Below are 19,764 nucleotides of genomic sequence, written 5' to 3'. Positions count from 1 at the left end.
ACTCTAAAAATAAATCTAAAAACAAAATAAAAATAAAGCTAAAGATGATCATGAGTTTCTAGTCTTCGTGCTTCCACCACTGGAGATCTGGAACCACAACTCCCTGCTTATGTGGTGCTAGGGACCAAACCCAGGGCTTTGTGCATGGTAGGCAAAGAAAGATTCTAAAACCCATCCTTTACCTCTTTCTTGTCCTGCAGGGTGGCTTACTCTAGATAGTAGATCCTGCTTAGCACAGTGGCAAGGGAGCTCGTGAAAGAGCCAGAGACTAATATTAAGCCCCAAAAATGACCGTTAATGAAGTTTCAAAACTAGAAAGGAAACAATGAACAAAATGGGGATCTACTAAAATTAGATTTGAATTTCAGTCAAAAACAACCAAAGTTTGAAAATATGTAGAACACTGAGACTGTGAGAGGAGAGGAAAGACCAAGTCAGAACACACAGAGAGAAAAACAGCTCTAACTTCCCAGAATGCCCCAGTCTACTCACCCTCACCTTTCATTGGCTAGAGCTAGGTCCCAAGCCACATTTCTGTGAATTAAGAAAATGAGTGGGTGGGGAAATAGAAGCAGGGCTGGCCAACAAGCTGCTGGAGCTGCTCTTACTGTATTTGGCTCCCTTTAAGAATCCTTGTGTTTCTGTTGGCTGTCTGTTTTGACAGCAAACATGGATTTGTTTCATCTCTGTATTTCCATAGCATTTTAAATTATCTAGTTAAAGGAAGGTTTCACTTCTTGACTGAAGTTATGTTTACTGAAGAACCTTTAAATAATTAATTCTTAGCTAAACTTTGTGTGTGTTTGCTTATTAAGTTCCACCACAACTCAGTGAGGAAAGTGGGTATCATTTATCAGGGTCTCTCAAACCCTAATATCCTTTTTTTCTACTTTCTTCTGTTCTATTTTTGGTTATCTTTTTACATTTCTTACTTATTAACCCCAACAATGTAAAATTAAAGTCTAGCTGATACAAAACTGTCAAATGTAATATTGCTATAGAAAGTTAGTGGTATTGGAAAGTAACGTGTGTTTTTTAGATTTACCAACAACTAAAGATAACCACGTAAGGCTGGGCATGGTGGCTGACACCTGTAATCTGAACACTTGGGAGGCTAAGAGTAAAAACATTGCTGTCAGTTTGAGATTACTCTGGGCTACAGACTGAGAGACCTCATCCCAAAGAACCAAAAGGAGGAGAAGAAGGAGAAGAAGATATGCAAGAGTTGTATTGCATTTTCATGAGTCTAATTTAATGACCTCTGAACCAGTTAAAAAGATAGCACTATACCATTGTGCTGTCTTTTCTTATGTGCCATCAATTAGAAAATTGTGATAAATTTTACTGTGCTTCTGATTTTGATCTTGGTATGTTCTAAGATTGAGAATGACCTTGAACTTCTGATCCTCCTAACTCCTTAGTGCTATACTGTACTGTACAGGCATGTACTATCACTTCCAGTTTATGTGGTACTGGGGATCAGTCCCAAGGTTTCTTGTATGTTAAGCAAGCAGTCTCCCAACCAAACCATATCCTAAACCCATATTCAGCTTCTCCAAACTCCTAATTACACTTTCTAATACACTGAATTCACAAACATATACCTATTTTTTTTTTAATTCTTGGACCTCTTTCTCTCCCTCCCTCCCTCCCCCCCCCCCACTCACTCAGAGTCTGTCATTCTCCACTTCCAACGGGGGCTGATTAGCAGCCAGGACTTCTGCCCAGTGAGCATCCCTGTGACCTCCATCTCCATCTTGTGGAACCCACCACTTCCTTCTTGGCTTATACCTTTGTTTTGCTTCAGATCATGCTTGAGTAGCTTCTTAAGAAAATGTATTTAAGAGAATTTTTATTATCTCATATATCTCTATAAATGCTTATTTCATTGTTACACTTAATAGGTATTTTGACTTGTACATGATGCTATTACTTACTGACAATCATTTTTCTTTAGAACATTTTTAGGGTAACAAGCAAGGTTTTATTGAGAAATAAACAACCTTCTGGATCAGAAAGGGATCCCTAACAATGGATTGCCTTTCCTGCAATTTTAAAAGTGTTGCCCTATTGTCTATGTTCTTGTTGCCCTGTTATCTTTTATCTGGTGCTAGTCTCATGACTTTTCCTCATTTTTTTACTTGTTTATTTTATTAATCATTTTATTCATTTACATTTCAAATGATATTTTCCTCCTCAGTTACCCCTCCACAATCCCCTATCTCATCCCTTCTCTCCCCCCTTCCCTTTGCCTCTATGAGGGTGCTCCTCCACCCAGACACCCACTCCTGCCTCACCACTCTAGCATGCCCCTACCCTAGAGCATTAAGCTTCCCTCTCCTCCCACTGATGCCCAACAAGGCCATCCTCTACTACATATGCATCTGGAGCCATGGCTCCCTCCATGTATATACTTTGGTTAGTGGTTTAGTCCCTGGGAGCTCTGGGTTATCCAGTTAGTTGATATTGTTCTTCCTATGGGGTTATAAACCCCTTTAGCTCCTTCAGTCCTTTCTCTAGCTCCTTCATTGGGGACCCCATTCTCAGTCCAATGGTTGGCTGAGAGCATCTGCATCTGTATTTGTCATGCTCTGGCAGAGCCTCTCAGGAGACAGCTATATCAGGTTCTTGTTAGCATGGACTTTTTTGCATCAGCAATAGTGACTGTGTTTGGTAGCTATATATGGGCTGGATCCCGAGGTGGGGCAGTCTCTGGATGGCCTTCCATCAGTCTCTGCTCCATTTTTGTCCCTGTATTTCCTTTGGACAGGAACATTTCTAGGTTAAATGCTTTAAGATGCATGGGTGGCTCCATCTCTCAACTGGTACCAGGCCTACCTACTGGAGGTGGCCTCTACAAGTTCTCTCTCCCCTTTGTTAGATGTTTCAGCTAAAGTCATCCCTATTGGGTCCTGAGAACCTCTCTCTTCCTTGGAGTCTGAGACTTTCTAGTTTCTCTTCAGTTTTTAATTTTCCAGAACACTCCTCAAAGTACTCATTTTCCCCTCTTCTTAAAAAGTTTATTTTCCTCATAGTTTTGTCTTTGCTATTTCACTGTTTTCTGAGAAACTTCTTGAATCTTCCTCTTTAAAATCTATATGGGAATTTGAACTTAAATAATATTAACTTTTGTTGTGCTAAAGAATGAACTGGGAACTTGTGCAAGGAAATAAGTACTCTACCACTAAGCTATGTCTCCAGCTAAACAATCAAATCCTTATTTCTAAGAATTCCTTTTTGTCTAATTGCTCTTTTATATAATGTTCTGCTCTTATTTGTGGATACAATATTTTCTCTTAGTTCTCTGACTATCTAATTAAATTTAATCCTTTTTACATATACCTTACAGTTCATGAGATTCCAATTTTTTTTCAGTATTGGGCATTAAAGCCTGTGTTTGTACATTTTAGACAAGACCTTGGATTTTTGTGTGTACTGGAGGCTCTCTTCTAATTTCTTTTTTATGTTTAAGAAGACAGGTTCTAACAATATACCTCTGGATGACCTGAAACTTGTGATTCTCCTGCCTCTTGGCCTCTTCAGTGCTAGAATTACAGGTATAAGACACCACACTTATTCTTTCAAGTTTTTATGATACTTAGTAATTATTTATAATTAATAAAGAAGAGTTCAATAGTTATTGTAGATTTAATGTTTTGTTGGAGATTTGTTTTCCTGATTCAAAAGACCTCTGTGAGGGCAGGGGCTGAAGGATGAAGATCATAGAGTCTACTGGATAAAATGAGGAAGAAATTACTCAGGAGTTGTCAGCATCCATGCTGGAAGCCTTGGCTCTCTGCAGATGTCGTTCAGTTTCTTCATAGAACAGTCAGAAGTTTTCTTGGTAGTACTGTGCCAGCAACAGCTCAGCTGTCTGCTGGGGGAGAGGGGTGTTCCAACTGAAGCCATCACCCTGAACTGGGGCCTTCACTGAATCCCTGTGTTTCCTATTGTTTTATTTAATTTTTTTCTATAATGTGCCTCCAAATTCAGACTCTTTGTTGTTAAACCTGCAAACTGTCCCCTGTCTATTCTGCAGCTGCCTTGTTAAATATTTTCAGCTATATTTTCCTAACTACCTACATCATTTTCAAGTAATTCTTAGCTGCATATTCTCTCTCTCTCTCTCTCTCTCTCTCTCTCTCTCTCTCTCTCTCTCTCTCTCTCTCATGCTCTCTCTCTCACATGCTCTCTCTCTCTCTCTCTCTCTCTCTCTCTCTCTCTCTCATGCTCTCTCTCTCACATGCTCTCTCTCTCTCTCTCTCTCTCTCTCTCTCTCTCTCTCTGTGTGTGTGTGTGTGTGTGTGTGTGTGTGTGTGTGTGCGCGCGCGTGCAGGTATACATGTGGATATAGGTGCATGTCTACACGTGCATGTGGAGGCAAGAGACAACCTCCAGTGTTGGACCTCAGGAAACATCATGGGGCTCTCTGCAAGCTCTGCTGTGGTGTGGAAATTAACTGCAAGGGGCAAGAAGGAAATATGTTCTGATTCTCCTTGGTTAGCCAGTGCAGGTTCAAGCTACTAGAGTCTGACCCCGGGCAGTTTGTTTTAGACATATTTAAGTACAGTGCAATTTGGGGAAAGAAGAGTTCCCCGGTTCCCTGTGGAGAACGACAACTCGGGCCTAAGTGCATGGAAAGCCTTTTGCAAAGTATAGGTGACATCTGCCAGGAGGATGTATTCTGCTTCTTGGGGGCCTGGGATCTGGTGTGGTTTCAGTCCTGCAGATAGTGTCGAGGTTACCAGGCCAGAAAGTACATTTTGACGTCTCCCGTAAAGAAGGGTTCTCCCCTAAAGAGGGGTTCTGGTTTCCACCTCGCAGCTGGGGTGTGCGAACACTGCTTGGGGCTGCTCTGGCAGACTCGGGAACAGGTGATGGTCTAGGAATGTAGCCTAAGATGGGGCCCGGCCCAGGTGAGTAAGACAGAGGGAGTGCAGAGGCCAGTGAAGCAGGGGTTCCCAAACTCCTGGTCATCCAGGCGCCACTGGGAATTGGCTAGATCTGGAAAGAAGAGAGGCTGCACAAGCCAGTGATAAGCCCAGGGCCAGGGGGAGGGGGAACTTTGGCCTAGCTCAGGGGCCAGTGTTCTTGTCCAAAGGTCAGAGGAGGGGCCTTCTGCAGGAGACTTAGGAGGCAAGGGCTTCTACCCACAGTGGTCCTTGAGGAGACAGTCTTTGCTTGTCCAAACTGTTTATTCATTGTTCATCATGGAAAATGGGTGCACGTGATTCACTCAGGGTGGACCAGAGGTTAAATACACTTTGCAGGAAGGAATGTTGGTGAAGGGAAGCTTATTGGCTGAACCCTTGGGGGCCCATCTATCTGGATACCACATTAGCACGAAGAACTGGGTGTTCTGTGCTATGTGACTAGGTGATCAAGATTTTAAGGGGTGGGGGATTTGTGGTCACATGTTCCAGGACAGAAACCAGGCGGGAGCAGATGAATCACCTCCCATTCTCCTATATGAGTATATAGCAGGGTTTCTGTATGCGCTGAACCTTCCCAGGTTTTGTCTGGTGACACAGTTCCACGGGTCTCACAGGGCTCTACTGACTGGCAAACAAAACTAAGGATGAAGGTCTAGGGGGTGGGAGTTCAAGATAAACCAAAAAGTCGGGGGATTCTGGTGTCACCTGACTCCACAGGTGGCACAGACCACCAGGCTCCTAACAACATCCACTCCCAGCGTTCTGGGTGGAAAGGGGGCGTATACATTTGTTCTGCTGAAGAGACGAGCCTGCCTGCATGCTTCACATCCCCGGGTTCCATATCCTTGTCTATATCCACAGGCTGCGTGTCATCTTGAGTGAGTGTATTGGGGAATCTTTGTATTTGCCTCTGGGGCATTCTTTGGGCCTCTCCTGGAGGCCTGGGTCCCCGAGTTTCTCCAGAAGCATCTAGACTGAGAGCGGGTAGGAATTTCACCTGACCGCACAGCAGGGCTCAACCAGGGCACGGCTCCAGTGACTTCAAGGGCCATTGGTGGATTCGTGCTTGTGACTAGACACCAACGTTGGATCACTTGGCTTGGGGTCTAGCCAAGCTTGTCCTATCCTGGTGACAAAAAATCAGGAGAAAGAGCTTAGATCAAGGGCTACTGGGTTGTAGAAAGCTCTGCTTCCAGCCAGAATGATGGGACAGGATGTGATTGGACCTTGCAGGGCATCGATGTCACCCTCCCACCTTCTCTTTGCCCCAGCTCACATGGCCACAGCCTGTGGTGTCCTGGTCCCTGTTTTCATGTACAGTCATAAAATTCAGCATCTTTACTGTCCGTGCATCCCACCGTTGTTTCAGGACTCCTGTCTGAGCCAGGAAGGTCCCAGCCATGTCAAGCAAGGCACAGAAGACCATGAAGAAAAGTGCCAAGTGCCGGAGGGTAGATAAGACCCTGCCATCAGATGACTGGAACCCAGAAGCAGCCAACTCTGGTAATAACTGATGGGGATTATGGGGCCCAACCATGGGTACGCTCTACTACTTGGCACATGCAGCATGGGGGCAGTCTCAGACTCTTCCATTCCAGGAATATGGTAGTTGACTTTTTCCACATCTTTTAACTATTTCAGTAAAATTTTTATATATGTTTTTACATTTCTTCAAACATTTTTATTACCTGTATTTATTATTATATGTATATGTACACAGGAATTCAAATGCCACAGTGTGAGTGTGGAGATCAGAGGACAGCTTCCTTGGGAGTATATTCTCTTCCTCCATGATATGTATCTTAGGTATCACTCAGGTTATTAGACTTGGCAACAAGTGCTTTTATCTGCTGAGTTGTCTCAGATACCCAGTTTTTTATATTTCTTAGTAAGTTTATCTCTTGACTTTAACCCTCCCATTATATTTGACAACATTTTATTACTGGCTAGGTTTACATGCCTGCACCCTAATATTAAACCATCCTTGTATTTGGTAGAATAAAACTCATAGTGAAGGGCCAATTATGAGATTATAATAGAAAATGATATATTTTATGAATGACATTGTACTGTAGATCTTTGACCAGATTAAGGACATTCTAGCTATAGTTTTTAAAGGTGTTTTCAAAATCACAAGTAAGTATTAAATTTTATAAATGCTTTTTCCTGCTTGTATTGGGATACTCACATGATCTGTTCTTAAAATTGTAATTGACTTCTAATTTTAAACCATACTTGTATTTGTGGAATAAAACACAGCCTGGAGAGGGCAGCTGGAAAAATGGCTTGTTGCCTTGCAGAGGTCCAAGTTCAGAGCTTATCCTCTGCATGTGCAAATACCTGCATGCTCACACACACACACACACACACACACACACACACGCACACACACACACACTACCATTCTGAGATTATAACCACTTGTTTTTTTTTTACATTTATCTATCTTAGTATTTTATGTGTATGAGTATTTTGCCTACGTATATGTATGTGTACCATATGTGTGCTTGGTGCTTACTGTGGTCAGAAGAGGGCACAGGATCCACTAAGACCAGAATTACAAATGGTTTTGAATGGCCATATGGGTGCTGAGAATCTTCTCGATTTCCCCATTGTAGTAAAAAAAAAAAAAAAAAAAAAAAAAACAAAAAACATTTACTTAGGTGATCCTGCCCCAAACTTAGCCATCATCCTTATTTTTTTTTCTTTCTTTCCATCTGATATCCAATACTTTTGGCTCAATTTTGAGCATAAATCTTAAATATCACAACTTATCAGAATTTAACTGCTAGTTACTGCCATAGTTAAAGCAATCATCATTATTTCTCTATTTCTCTTCAACTGTTGCCAGGCCATCTGATTGGCCAGTTCTCCGTTCTTCACTGGCAACATGAGTTTTATGATGCCAGCTAATGACTCAAATATCTATCAAGGGCTTCTCACCTCAAAGTAATCCCCTAGTTCTTTTGGTGGCCTAAATCTCTTTCCAGTCACACTGGCCTCCTTGGTAAGGGAGGCATAGTCCTTCTTTGGAATGGTTAAACTTGCCTAGAATGTTTTTCCCAGTTACCCATATTGGAGTATGACATGACAGCAAAAGCTAGAGGGTATCAAAATAGCATTTCTTTCATCCTTGCCCTATCTATTTCAAGTCTTTGTCTCTGTAAAATTTTAATTTCTACTTGTATGTTTAATATGACTCTTCCTTACCAGGACTCTAATTTGTCTCCTTGTTCACTACTAAAACAGTGCCTAGCAAATAAATGAATGGAAAAGGAAGGCAAATTTGAATCCAAAAATCTTTTGTTGAGTATATGATTGGCACAAGGAGCATTTGGATGCTGACTGGTATCAGGGTAAGGTTGCTTTTACAAACCTGACACCCTATTACCTAAACCTTCCCTCATATTCTTAAACCCAGATTGCTGGGTCTCAGGTCTTCAAAGCCGTGCTGCTTCCTGTGGGCTCACTCCCGTTTATACATACTTCCATCAAACCATCTGATTCAACAATGACAGACAAATCTCTTATAGGCTTGGCATGCATCATCTGCCCACTATAAAAGTCTGCAAAGACCAGGGTTTATTTGATAAGTTGATTTTACTGCCGGGCTTAAAAGTGCAGCACCTGCTAATTAAGTGGAATAATACAATGGTTAGATCCTTTAAAACAAGTCCCTTGGCTTGGAACAACGTCCTTAACAGGTAACTTTGCTGCTTCTAAAGAAAATACTAAGAAAATGGTGGTACACTCAAATGCTTATTGCAGCGTGCCCGACGTGCTTGTGGATAGAGGGTCAACTGCTTGGCAGGGCGGCTTTAATAGGTGCCAAGAGCCTAGAGACTTCCTTAAATGCCAGCGTCTACAAGGGCCCTGTTAATCCTCAACATTCTAATGCTGCCCAGAAAACCAGCCCCTCTGTACCCTAGCCGCCTCTTTTCTCCAAGTGACAGTAGACCTCCACCAATCCGCAGCAGAATGGGATCCGCCCCTTTTCCCTGCCTCAACAGACAGAAACTCCTGCCAATTGAGGGCGTCACTGCTAAGGATCCGCCCCAGCCTGGGATCCACAGCCAATGCAGGATAAGCTCGACAAAGAGCCTCTGGTGGGGCGCGGGCGCGCAGGTGCAGCAGCGCCCAGGCTGGCCGAGAAGGCGGGGCGCGACGTCAGCCGTGCGGGGTCCCGGCATCGGTTGCGCGCGCGCTCCCTCCTCTCGGAGAGAGGGCTGTGGTAAAAGCCGTCCGGAAAATGGCCGCCGCTGCCGCCGCCGCCGCCGCCGCCGCCGCTGCCGCCGCCGCCGCGCCGAGCGGAGGAGGAGGAGGCGAGGAGGAGAGACTGTGAGTGGGACCGCCAAGGCCGCGGGCGGGGACCCTTGCTGGGGGCGGGGGGTAGGGGCGGGACGTGGCGCGGGAGGGGCCCGCGGGGTCGGACGACAAGGCTGGCGGATGGCGTCCCTCCTCTCTACCCTCCCCCTCCCTCTGCCGCCGGTGGTGGCTTTCTCCTCTCGTCTCCCGCAATCATGAGCGACAGTCCTCAGCGTGATCTCCCTGGAGCCACCTTCGAATGACGCCCTCCCGCTGCCCATCCCATCTGTGCGCATCCTGGGCCCCAGCCCTGCTAGCGCCCTTGTCCTTTGGGCTTCGCCAGTTGGGGCTGCGCGCGCTCCTGCCCTTCTTGGGGCTTTGGGCCGTGGCACTGTCGCGCGCCCGCGTTCTCGGCCTCTCCCTGGATCGCGCTGTCCCCTCTTCCTCGCGCGCCCCCACTTCTGTTACTCGCTCCCCCCTCTCTGTCTCTCCTTCTCTGTCTGCCGCTCTGTCTCTCCCTCTCTCGCTCGCTCTTTCGCGCTCTCCTCTTCTCTCTCTCTCTCTCTCTCTCTCTCTCTCTCTCTCTCTCTCCCCCCTCTCGCTCTCTCGCTCTCTCTCTCTCTCTCTCTCTCTCTCGCTCTCTCTCTCTCTCTCTCTCTCTCTCTCTCTCTCTCTCTCTCTCTCTCTCTCTCTCTCTCGCTCGCTCTCTCGCTCTCTCGCTCTCGTACTGGTGCGCGTGCGCAGTCAGCCTCCCTTTGGGCGAGTGCGCCACAAGGGCCCCTGGGCTCTTACCCCCATCTTTGGGTTTTGCTCCCTACTCCTCCTCTCCCATTCCATGACTTTTTGCCCCCACTACAAGCAAGTCGGTCCATCAGCTCCATTCCCCACTTGGCAGGAACAAGTTGGGGGTTATTGTCCATCCACAAAAAAGGTCTAGACATTATGTTCCCAGGTCCCACAACTCGTCATAAAGAGATGGTTGTAGTTCTCTTCAGGAACCATAGGCAAGGGACTGTGCATTCCTCAGCACTTGAAGCTCTTCCGTGAGACTATGCCCGCAGGGTGCTCTGGTTCTTTGGGGATGCTGTGTGTGCTATAGCTTCGGAATATGAGCGTCTTCCCACCCTCCCTCCCCTCCCTTCGCCAGCGATCATCCAGTTACATAAGTGGAATGGGACGTTGTATGTAACGGGTTCTCTTCCTCCTGGAGTGCTCAGACTCACCAGTACCAGATGGGGCGAGTTCATCACATCACTATGACTCCTGTCAATTATCTCTGAAAGTTCATTCTCTTTTTTAATTTGGTTATGGCTGAATCACTTAAAATAAAGCACAGGTGACTTTTATGTGGCAGTGGCAATGTTTCTGAGGTTTTACACTAAAGGTTTAAAGTCATCGTGGAGTCTAAAAGGATTAGGTCTCACAAGAAAGACCCTGGTATGACATTGTTAAGTACAGACCCCCTTAGGACAAAGCTTGCTAGGGAATACTGTGCTAGTTTCTTGTATGTTTTCATATAGGTTGATCGAAACAAAAATGGGCTTCACCACAAAATTGATATTCCTGACTCATAGTCAGGCAGATATGTACTACTGGTTAATTTTCCAGGAACACAAATGGGCTCTGTTGAGTCATTTGCATGTTGTCTCCAGTGTTTGGAATCATTACCCCAAACAGTGAGACAATAGTGTCAAATATAGGGTGGTTGATGGTGATCATGAAACAGAATGGACTAATTTATAGTGTTAAGTGGCTAAGACATTGTAGGACTCTCACAAGTTCTAGATATTTTGATATACTATATACATGAAACAAATTTGGGCCTGGGTAGTAAAATTTCACTAATAGGTAATTATTACTGTAGAGGAGTATTTGGGGTTTGTTGTTGGAATTATATGAATCTCAGCAATTTCAATTAATAACATGATTTAAGCTGATATCTTGGGTTCCTTGAAATATGTCAAATCTCTATAAAAAGATAAAGTTTGGATTGTTAGATCCTTGGAGAATTTCTACAAAGGATTTGGAAAAATAATTTATAGGCTTTTGGTTTTTCCTTTGTTTGTTTTTGGCTTTAAAATCAAGTCATACTCAGAAAGCCTAGGAAACACTTGCTTTTATTACCTGGGTATGTCAGAGCCTTAAAGAATACAAACACTTTAAAAGTACAAATGATCTAAAATGAGTTAATACACATGACCCATTCCTTAAGCAAAGTGGCTGAACGACAGAGTGGATTCACTTTCACAAGCACACCCAAGTCTTGCTTGTCAAAAAAAAAAAAATTCCAAGGTTTGTATATCTGAACCTGAGCTCAGAGTTGGAACCTTTACTTTGTTTTCATATTCTGTGACATGTTTGCTTCCTCGGTGCCTCTTGGGTTAGCTATTTGTTGTACCCATAGCGCTTTAAAAATTTTAAGCAACTTCTAAAACACAGTTTCCTTTCAAAGTGCCTGTTGACATCTGAAGTTAGTGTGTCCTAAGAATTTCAAGAAACTGTATGGCTTTCTTGCTAGTATCAATCTATCACATATGCCTATTTCCTTTCCATGAGAATGTGTCCTGAGTACTTTAAAGCTACAGTAGTAACAGGTCTCTGTTTCACTGAAGAAGAGAGCATCAAGTAGTCGTTTACTTTAAGGATTTTTTTTTTCATTTTTGTTGTTACTGTTATACTGGTGGTCAAACCCAGGACCTCATGCATGCCAGGCAGTTAGCCCACATCCTTAGCCTTCTTCTCTGCTTTTTGTGCTGTTTGAATCCTGAGGTACCTATGACAACAAAGACCACACATAAACCACGAAGATTTTGGTTATGATAAGTTTTTGCAATCTGTGCTTGTATTTTCCAGATAGAGTTGTTCCCTCTACCTCTACCTAATCTGCTTCTGTGAAGCCTAATCTACTGGGGAAAGGGAGGCAAAGCTATGGAGTTTGAAGGAAACACCTGCTAAATCCCATGTTCCAGTGCCCCAACTCTACCCATGCATTCATGAGAAGTTTTGTTTTTTAAGATTTATTTATTTATTATATGTGAGTCCAGTGTAGCTGTCTTCAGATACAGCAGAAGAAGGCATTGGATCCCATTACAGATGGTTGTGAGCTACCTTGTGATTGCTGGGAATTGAACTCAGGACCCTCTGGAAAAGCAGTCAGTGCTCTTAACTGCTGAGCCCTCTCTCCAGTTTTGTTTTGTTTTGTTTTGTTTTTTAAGCTAGAATAAAGAGCAGCAGTGGTAAACTTGTTAGTTTGTTTGCATGGTAAATGTGTCCTGGAACTTGTTATCTTTTCTAAAGGTAACTGTTAGTGAGAGTCTTTTTTTTTTTAATAATTATTCTCATATATTTCATCCCAACTGCATTATCCACTTCTCTTCTCCCAGTCCTTCCCTCTTCCCTTCCCCTCCCCATCCACTCCTCCTTTTCCCTTTAGAAAAGGGCAGGCCTCTCAGGGATATCAACCAAATGTGGTATATTAAGTTTCAATAAGACTAGGCACCTCCCCTCATATTAAGACAGCCCCAGTAGAAGGAAAGGGATTCCAAAAGTAGCCAAAAGTGTCAGAAAGAGCTCCCGACTGCCTTTGTTGGGAGTCCCACAAAAACAGGTCACTCATTGGGGAGTCTTATAATTGGCTAAGAGCAGTTTACCACTAGTGAACTACATCTGGGAAGCAAAGAGTCATGGACAGTAACATTTCTAGTAGCTGGTGTTTTAAGCACAGCCTAGACTGGAGAATTCCAGGGAGTGTGGCAGAATACTTCATTTTAATCACCTGCTCTAGTAACATCTGTGCAGACCAAGCCATGTGGCTGAAAAAAACAATATTTTTAGTTGGGTAGAGAACACTATTCTTCCAAGGGAAGGACATTGTCCTCAGTGCCCATCACAGCCTTTTTAAATCACTCTGCTGTTGTCCACCCAGAGCACTGCACCTGTTCTTCATTTCAGGGAGGACCAGTGTGAGTCCAGTGGCTCCCTACTGGGGCTTGCTTATACAGAAGGTGTGTGTGCTCTTCTGCTTTCTACAATTCTCTTCTGCCTTTCTCTTCCAAGGAACATTTTCCTTTGAAAGTTTGATTTCAACACTTTCATGGAAAATACAGTGTGTAGAATGTCTGAATGGTGGCAAGACTCAAGAGAAGGCAGATGTGCCTACTCCCATGTTAAAGGGGGGAATTATGACCTTCTCCTGGACTCTCTGCTAGTATGTGAGTGTCTGCTAACCTAGCTCTGCTGGCATTATGGATGTCTGAACTCTTGTTACTGGCCAAGCCTTACTAAAAGTATGCTTATCTTTTTCTAAGAGCTGGGGATGTTTTAGTGTAAACATTTTTGTTGGATTTTCACCTAACTGTATTCATTTTTAGCTTTTTTTTTTCATGAAATCTCAAACTTTTTAAGAGCTTATAATAAAGCTTAGTCCAGCTTCCAATGAAATAAAGGCTAAAGATATAGGGTTCAGTTAGTAGTAGAGCATTTGCTTCATGCTCAAGTTTCAGTTCCATCCTTAAAAAAAGTAAAAATTGCAGGTAGGTAAAACTGTGGCCTTAAGAAGTTGTAACTTTGCAGGCCTTCTTAAACAAGACACTGGTTTTGTTTGATTTTTATTAGGTTGATATCCAAAAATAATTAACTTTGGGTTAATTTAATTTTGGGGTTTTAAACTGTTCCATGACTTAATTCTATGAAATTATGAGAATGAAGAGGTTTTTACTGAGCCTTAAAAGATAACTGTAAGCATCATCAAGGGAAATAGAATACAGCTACAAAGGACTTGGTTGCTGTTTCCCTTTCTCTGGATTCGACCCCATAAGTGACTATAATAGTCTTAAGTTGTATAATATAAGCTTTTCTTTTAATGTAAAGATAAAAGTGTTATTACTAGGAGAGCCGGGTGTCTGAAATTATGTATTTCGGTATAGGCTTTAACAAGTAAACGATGGTTAACTTGATGGCAACAGTTATTTGAACATGTGTGCAAAAAAACGAGACAGAAGCAGGAAGATCTGAGAGTTTGAGGACAGCTTGAACTATATAACAAGAAATTGCCTCAAAAAGCAGCAGCAATGAGTAGAGAAAGAGAGATGGCTCAGCGGTTAAGAGCACTGGCTTATCTTCCACTACCTTCATAGAGGCTCACAATGGTCCAATTCCAGTCCCAGGATTCATCTTCTGGCCTCAGCAGGCACTACCTCTGGGTAGTGCACAGACATACATTGAGACAATTGCTCATACACAAAAAATAAAAATAAAATCTCAAAAAAATTAAAGAAAAATAACAAAAAGTTCAAAAGAACCATCAACCCAGTGTGTTACAGACATTGAGATTTACTGATTTGAGAGGCTTACTGTAATTGGTTAGAGAAGGATTTATATAGTTTGAATGATGGCTTTGGATCTCCTGGTGCTTTTTGTCTTTTATCTCAAGGTGAAAACCCCTTTGTGTGATGTTAGAGCAGTTCCTTGCAGCTTTGACTGCTGGAAGCAGAAGAGAGACTTTTGCCTCTGGATTTGGTTGTGTTCTTTTTGAGGTGATGTGTGGGTGTTGTTTGTTTTGGTTGGTTTTTGTTTTTATTTTTGTTTTTTCCTTTTTTGTTTTGTTTTTTTTTTTTTTGGGAGGGGAACTGGGGGTTGGATTTGGGTTTTTTTTTTTTTGTTGTTGTTGTTTTGTTTTTATGTTGCATATACTCTTGAACACATTCTATCCTTGACTTTTTCTGTATAATGTGGTGGAAGAAATACTTAATCAGAAATCACCACTTGTGGGATGCATTGTAGTTTCAAAGTGTTCCCCAGAGGTGTAAAGACCTCTCTGAGAGTGTCAATTCTGACAACCATAAATCTTGTTTTTATTGTAGCATTTTGTGTTATGTGGCAGTAATTTTGCAGTTTATTCTTTGCTTCTAACTAGCTGAGCTGGGAAGTAACATAGTACTTTGTCTGAATTTATCTTCAGAATGTTCCAAAAAGCCTTGGGAAAAAGGTGCAGCTCAATGGGGACTTTCAACTTACAATTTTCTTTGTTTTAGGCTCCATAAAAATACAGACTCACCAGTTCCTGCTTTGATGTGACATGTGACTCCCCAGAATACACCTTGCTTCTGTAGACCAGCTCCAACAGGATTCCATGGTAGCTGGGATGTTAGGGCTCAGGTAAGTAACCTTCCTTTTTTTTTTTTTAGTATATGTCCTGGTTTGGCCATCTGTTTTTAAAAAAAAGGAAAAAAAAGATATACTATTCTTGGACAGTATGAAAGTACCCCAAAGACAAAAAAAATAACTGAGCCAAACTGTGCCATATAATAAAAAAAAGTCACTTCCCTGAGCCCTGAAAGTTCAGTTCAGTTTGGGTAGAGTTACTTGGTAGCCACAATGTGATCTGGGGGGTGGGTGTCAGATTAGAGCTGGAACTGGTGATCTGCAGCTTCAGTTCACCTTGAAGCAGGAGAGTGCTTGTCCTGAGCTCTTCACCTGTGCTACTGTTCTTACCTAGTGGTCTTCAGCATGATGTTTTCTTTGATTTGGTTTGGGCTAAATGAGTTGCAGGTCAATGTTAGCATTACAATTGTGTACTACATTTTCAGATATAGGAACTGGTATGTGGTCCCCTAAAAGAGCACCCTTCTGAAAGTGTCACAGCACAATGGAGCCTCTGGTTAATGGTGCTTGCTTGCTGAAATCTGATGGAGTGCATCCAGACAGATGTGCAGCTCTTGGGATTCTAGAGCAGGATAAGTGCTTTTGGAAAAACTAGAAAGCCAAGTTAAGACCTAACAGATCTGCTGCAGTGTGAACTACTGTGGTACCATTGTGTGGACTTTAGTTTTGCAAGAGTGAATTGTTCTGTAGTCTCTTATCCTTTATGAGGCTCAAACCTCTCAAGCTTTCTTTTAAATTTGTAATTATTCCACATTTGATATTTTGTCACCTGTATTTCTGTGTGATAAAACAGTTAAATCCAGTTGAATTTTCCTATATTCTACCAAAAAATGTTGAACATTCATTCACACATGCTGCATTGTGATTCTAGCTGAGATCCCCAATTTGCATTTTTCTGTATCTCTAGATTTATTACACCTCATAAAGCTATTGTGTGTGTGTGTGTGTGTGTGTGTGTGTGTGTGTGTGTGATTTATTTGGGAGAGTAGGTTTTGGATGGAGGAGATAGAAGGAAATGAAGAATGAAGACCATAGCACTGCCTCCAGGTTCTGGATTTATTTCTGCTTCTGATCCTGTGACCTTAGTTGTCATTCTTCTTACTGTGATGGGGTATGCTCCAAACCTGGCTAACGGTTCTTTTTGCGTCACATATTTATGCTGGTGGGAGTTTCATGGCTAGTGCTTAGTCTCGGGAATTTTACTGAATGTAATAGAAGCAATGATAGGTTTCTTCTGGTGGATGTTTGGCTGGGAGTAGTTTATGTTTTTTTAAAGTTTTTTTCTCAGTTTATTAGTGCCTTTAGAAAAAAGACAGTGATGACACTATACATGTTTCTCCAAAGAAAGGGTGAATTATTTTTTTTAAGAAAAAGTTCTTACTACTTACAAATGAGAAAAACAACCATTTCAGTTCAAACAATAGAATTTGTCTTTCTAGAAAAGTATATATATTCTTCTTTAAAAAATGCTATGCATGATGGTATACAATTTTAATTCCAGCACTTGGGACGCAGTGTTAGATAGATGGATCTTTGTCAGTTTGAGGCCAGCTTAGTTTACATAGTGAGTTCCAGGCTAACCAGGGCTACACAGCAAGACCCTGTCTCAAAACAAACAAACAAACAAACAAAAACTGTAAAACTTTAAAGTAGAACTTTATCGGCCAGTCATTTTTAAAGATGGCTTCCTAGTCTTGGAGGTACTGGTAGGTATTGGCCTATCACCTTTCCAAATGGCAATCAGAATTCTTGGAACTTCATAATTAGACACCTATTTTTTAAAATCAGTGTTCTTTTTGTTATTACTAAGCTGAACTTGAGTAATTATTGGCCATTAATTTTTAATTCTGTGTGTGAGTGTGTCTTTCTGTGTCTGTGGGGCACACATGGAAGGTGAAGGGGTGCATATGAACTCAGGTACCTGCAGAGGCCAGAGGTAAATCCTCTTGGAGCTACAGTTATGGACAGTTGCAAGCTACTTCACATGAGTGTTGAAAACCAAAAACACCGGTCCTCTACAAGAGTCACAAGTGATCTTAGCTTCTAAGCCATCTCTTCAGGCCCGAGATACTTGTTTTTAAGTGGATCTATAAGAAGCCAGGACCTTATACTTTCTAGAGTCACTTAACCTGCTTGCCTTTCTACTATATAAAATCTCAGGCAGCCCAGTGATTAGCTTAGTAGGTTAAAAATGCTTCCATCAAGCCTAATGACTTGAATTTGATCTCTAGAAGCCACATAGTAGTGGAAGGAGAAAACCAACTCCTCCAAGTTGTTGACTCCCACAAGCTGTCCTTAGACTGTAGCATACATGTAGCATGGACACTAAAAAATATGTTAGGATTTCATTTACTCTTCTTAGAAAGTGTTTTCTGGGGGCTAGAGATATGGTGTAGTAGTTAAGAACATAAGAACACTTGCTGTTCTTGAAATGAAAGGGCCTGGATTTAGTTCACAGAACTCACAAGGGTATGTAACTCCTGTTCCAGGGGTTCCAGTACTCTCTTCTGGCCTCCACATGGTATTTGGTGCTTAAATTTACACTAGACAAAACACATAAAAATAATTTTATACAAGAAAATATTTTTCTTAAAAGAGTTAGTTGATACTTTCATTTTCTTTCTAAAAAGATTGATGTATTTCTGATGGATACATATTTAATGCACCTTAACTTCCTGTTTGTTGATATTCTTTTTAAATTGTTTTTTTTAATTGTGTGTGTGTGTGTGTGTGTGTGTGTGTGTGTGTGTGTGTGTGTGTTAGGCTAAGGGATCATTAGGCTTAGTGGCATGCTTCTGTCTCTCCAACCCTTAGGTAGTTTATTAAGTTAGCTTACAAAATGATAATTTTATTGTGGTATTTTTATATATACTCTGTTTTGTTTCTCATTCTTCTCCATTCTTTTTCCTGTTCTCCTGCCTTGTCTTCTGGTTCTCTCTACAGAACTACCCAGAAAATTTCTTGGTTTCATGTCATATTGCCTGTTTCCCCTTAAGATTGCCCTACGTTTCCCCAAATACTGGTTTTTTTTTTTTTTTAACTTTGAGATGGGATGATTTTTGGAGTATGCTTGATTTTGTTTTAGCCATTTGGTGAACGAGTCATTCACTTTTCAGATTATTATTATTGCCATCCACATCCAGATCTCTTTCATAAAGCCGTATTTTTGTGCTAATTGAACACTAATACCCACTTTCTTCCTTCAGCCCCATCCTTTGCTAAACCACTATCCTACTGGTTATCAATACTAATCTAGTGCCTTACTCTGAACGTTTATGCGCGTGTGTTTTATGTACTTTGTATGTTTACACATGTACAAAAGTATGTGGAGTATATCTTTTACCTGAACCATAAAATATGTCACATAATTGCAAAGCTTGCCTTCTAGTTAATGTATCTTGGAGATTATCTGGAATTAGTTTATACAGAACCATATCATTCTTTTTAACTGTTGAAAGAAAATAGTTCATTATGGGCTATGCTATAATACATTTAATTTATTTTCTATTAATAGATGTTTGTGCTTCTAATTGTTAAAATGTCATTTATCGTACCATAGTATGGTGGCACACACCTTTAACTCCAATACTTGGGAGGCAGAGGCAATAGGATCATTGCAGATTTGAGGCCAGCCTGCTCTACGTAGTGAGTTCCAGACAATTCAGAGTTACATAGCAAAACCTTATCTACCTCAAAGTGTTGATGTTCTATGTCTTAGGGTTTTATTGCTGTTAAATATGGTTTATTGCCTGATCACCATGACCATGACAGCTCTTATACAGAAAAACATTTAATTGGGGTTGGCTTACAGTTTCAGAGGTTAAGTCTGTTATAATCATGGCAGAAAGCATGGCAGCCTACAGGTAGAAATGGTGCTGGAGAAGGAACCACGAGTTCTACATCTTGTTCATCAGGCAACCAGGAAGAGACTCTGATTCCACATTGGGTAGAACTTGAGCATAGGAGAACTCAGCTGGTGCTTCATTCTTTTATGAATGTTGTAGTGTATATAGCAGTACTTTATTCATATAACCTTTGCTGATTGAGCGTCTTTTATGTGGGTTAACTGTGCTAGCTACTGGGACTGTCCTTACCCTGGCCTAATGTAGGTACAGATGGGCAAATGGGATGTGATTTTTCAACGGGTAGACAACTGTGATTGTGAAAAGTATCTGCCACTGAGAGCACATAAAATGTTAGATTTATGGGGTGGAGGCAGAAAACAGTTTAGTTGTCTTTTACTTAAATGGCAGTAAGCATCTGCACAGTAAAGGAAGTTGAGTCTATGAGAAAGCATCAGCAGGTAAAGATGGTATGATTATGATGTTCAGGCAACTGTATACCAGGCATGCCAGGGAAGCTA

At 41.8% G+C, this 19,764-nt stretch overlaps 1 protein-coding gene across 2 annotated transcripts in view; it reads left to right on the top strand.

Moving 5' to 3' along the window:
- Positions 1-9,166: 9,166 nt before the first annotated feature.
- Positions 9,167-19,764, top strand: part of MECP2 (methyl-CpG binding protein 2) — a 46,481-nt gene continuing 35,883 nt past the window's right edge. The window contains exons 1-2 of one of the 2 annotated variants that reach the window (XM_080910656.1): positions 9,167-9,272; positions 15,272-15,395. In XM_080910656.1, coding sequence (XP_080766782.1) covers positions 15,370-15,395 — 26 coding nt within the window. In that variant the 5' untranslated portion in view covers positions 9,167-9,272; positions 15,272-15,369. The remainder of the gene's footprint in view (positions 9,273-15,271; positions 15,396-19,764) is intronic. The other variant, XM_080910655.1, reaches the window with a different exon arrangement.

Source organism: Micromys minutus (assembly GCF_963924665.1).
Source record: "Micromys minutus genome assembly, chromosome: X".
In the NCBI taxonomy this organism is placed as follows: Eukaryota; Metazoa; Chordata; class Mammalia; order Rodentia; family Muridae; genus Micromys; species Micromys minutus.
This window is presented reverse-complemented; position numbering and strand designations above follow the sequence as displayed.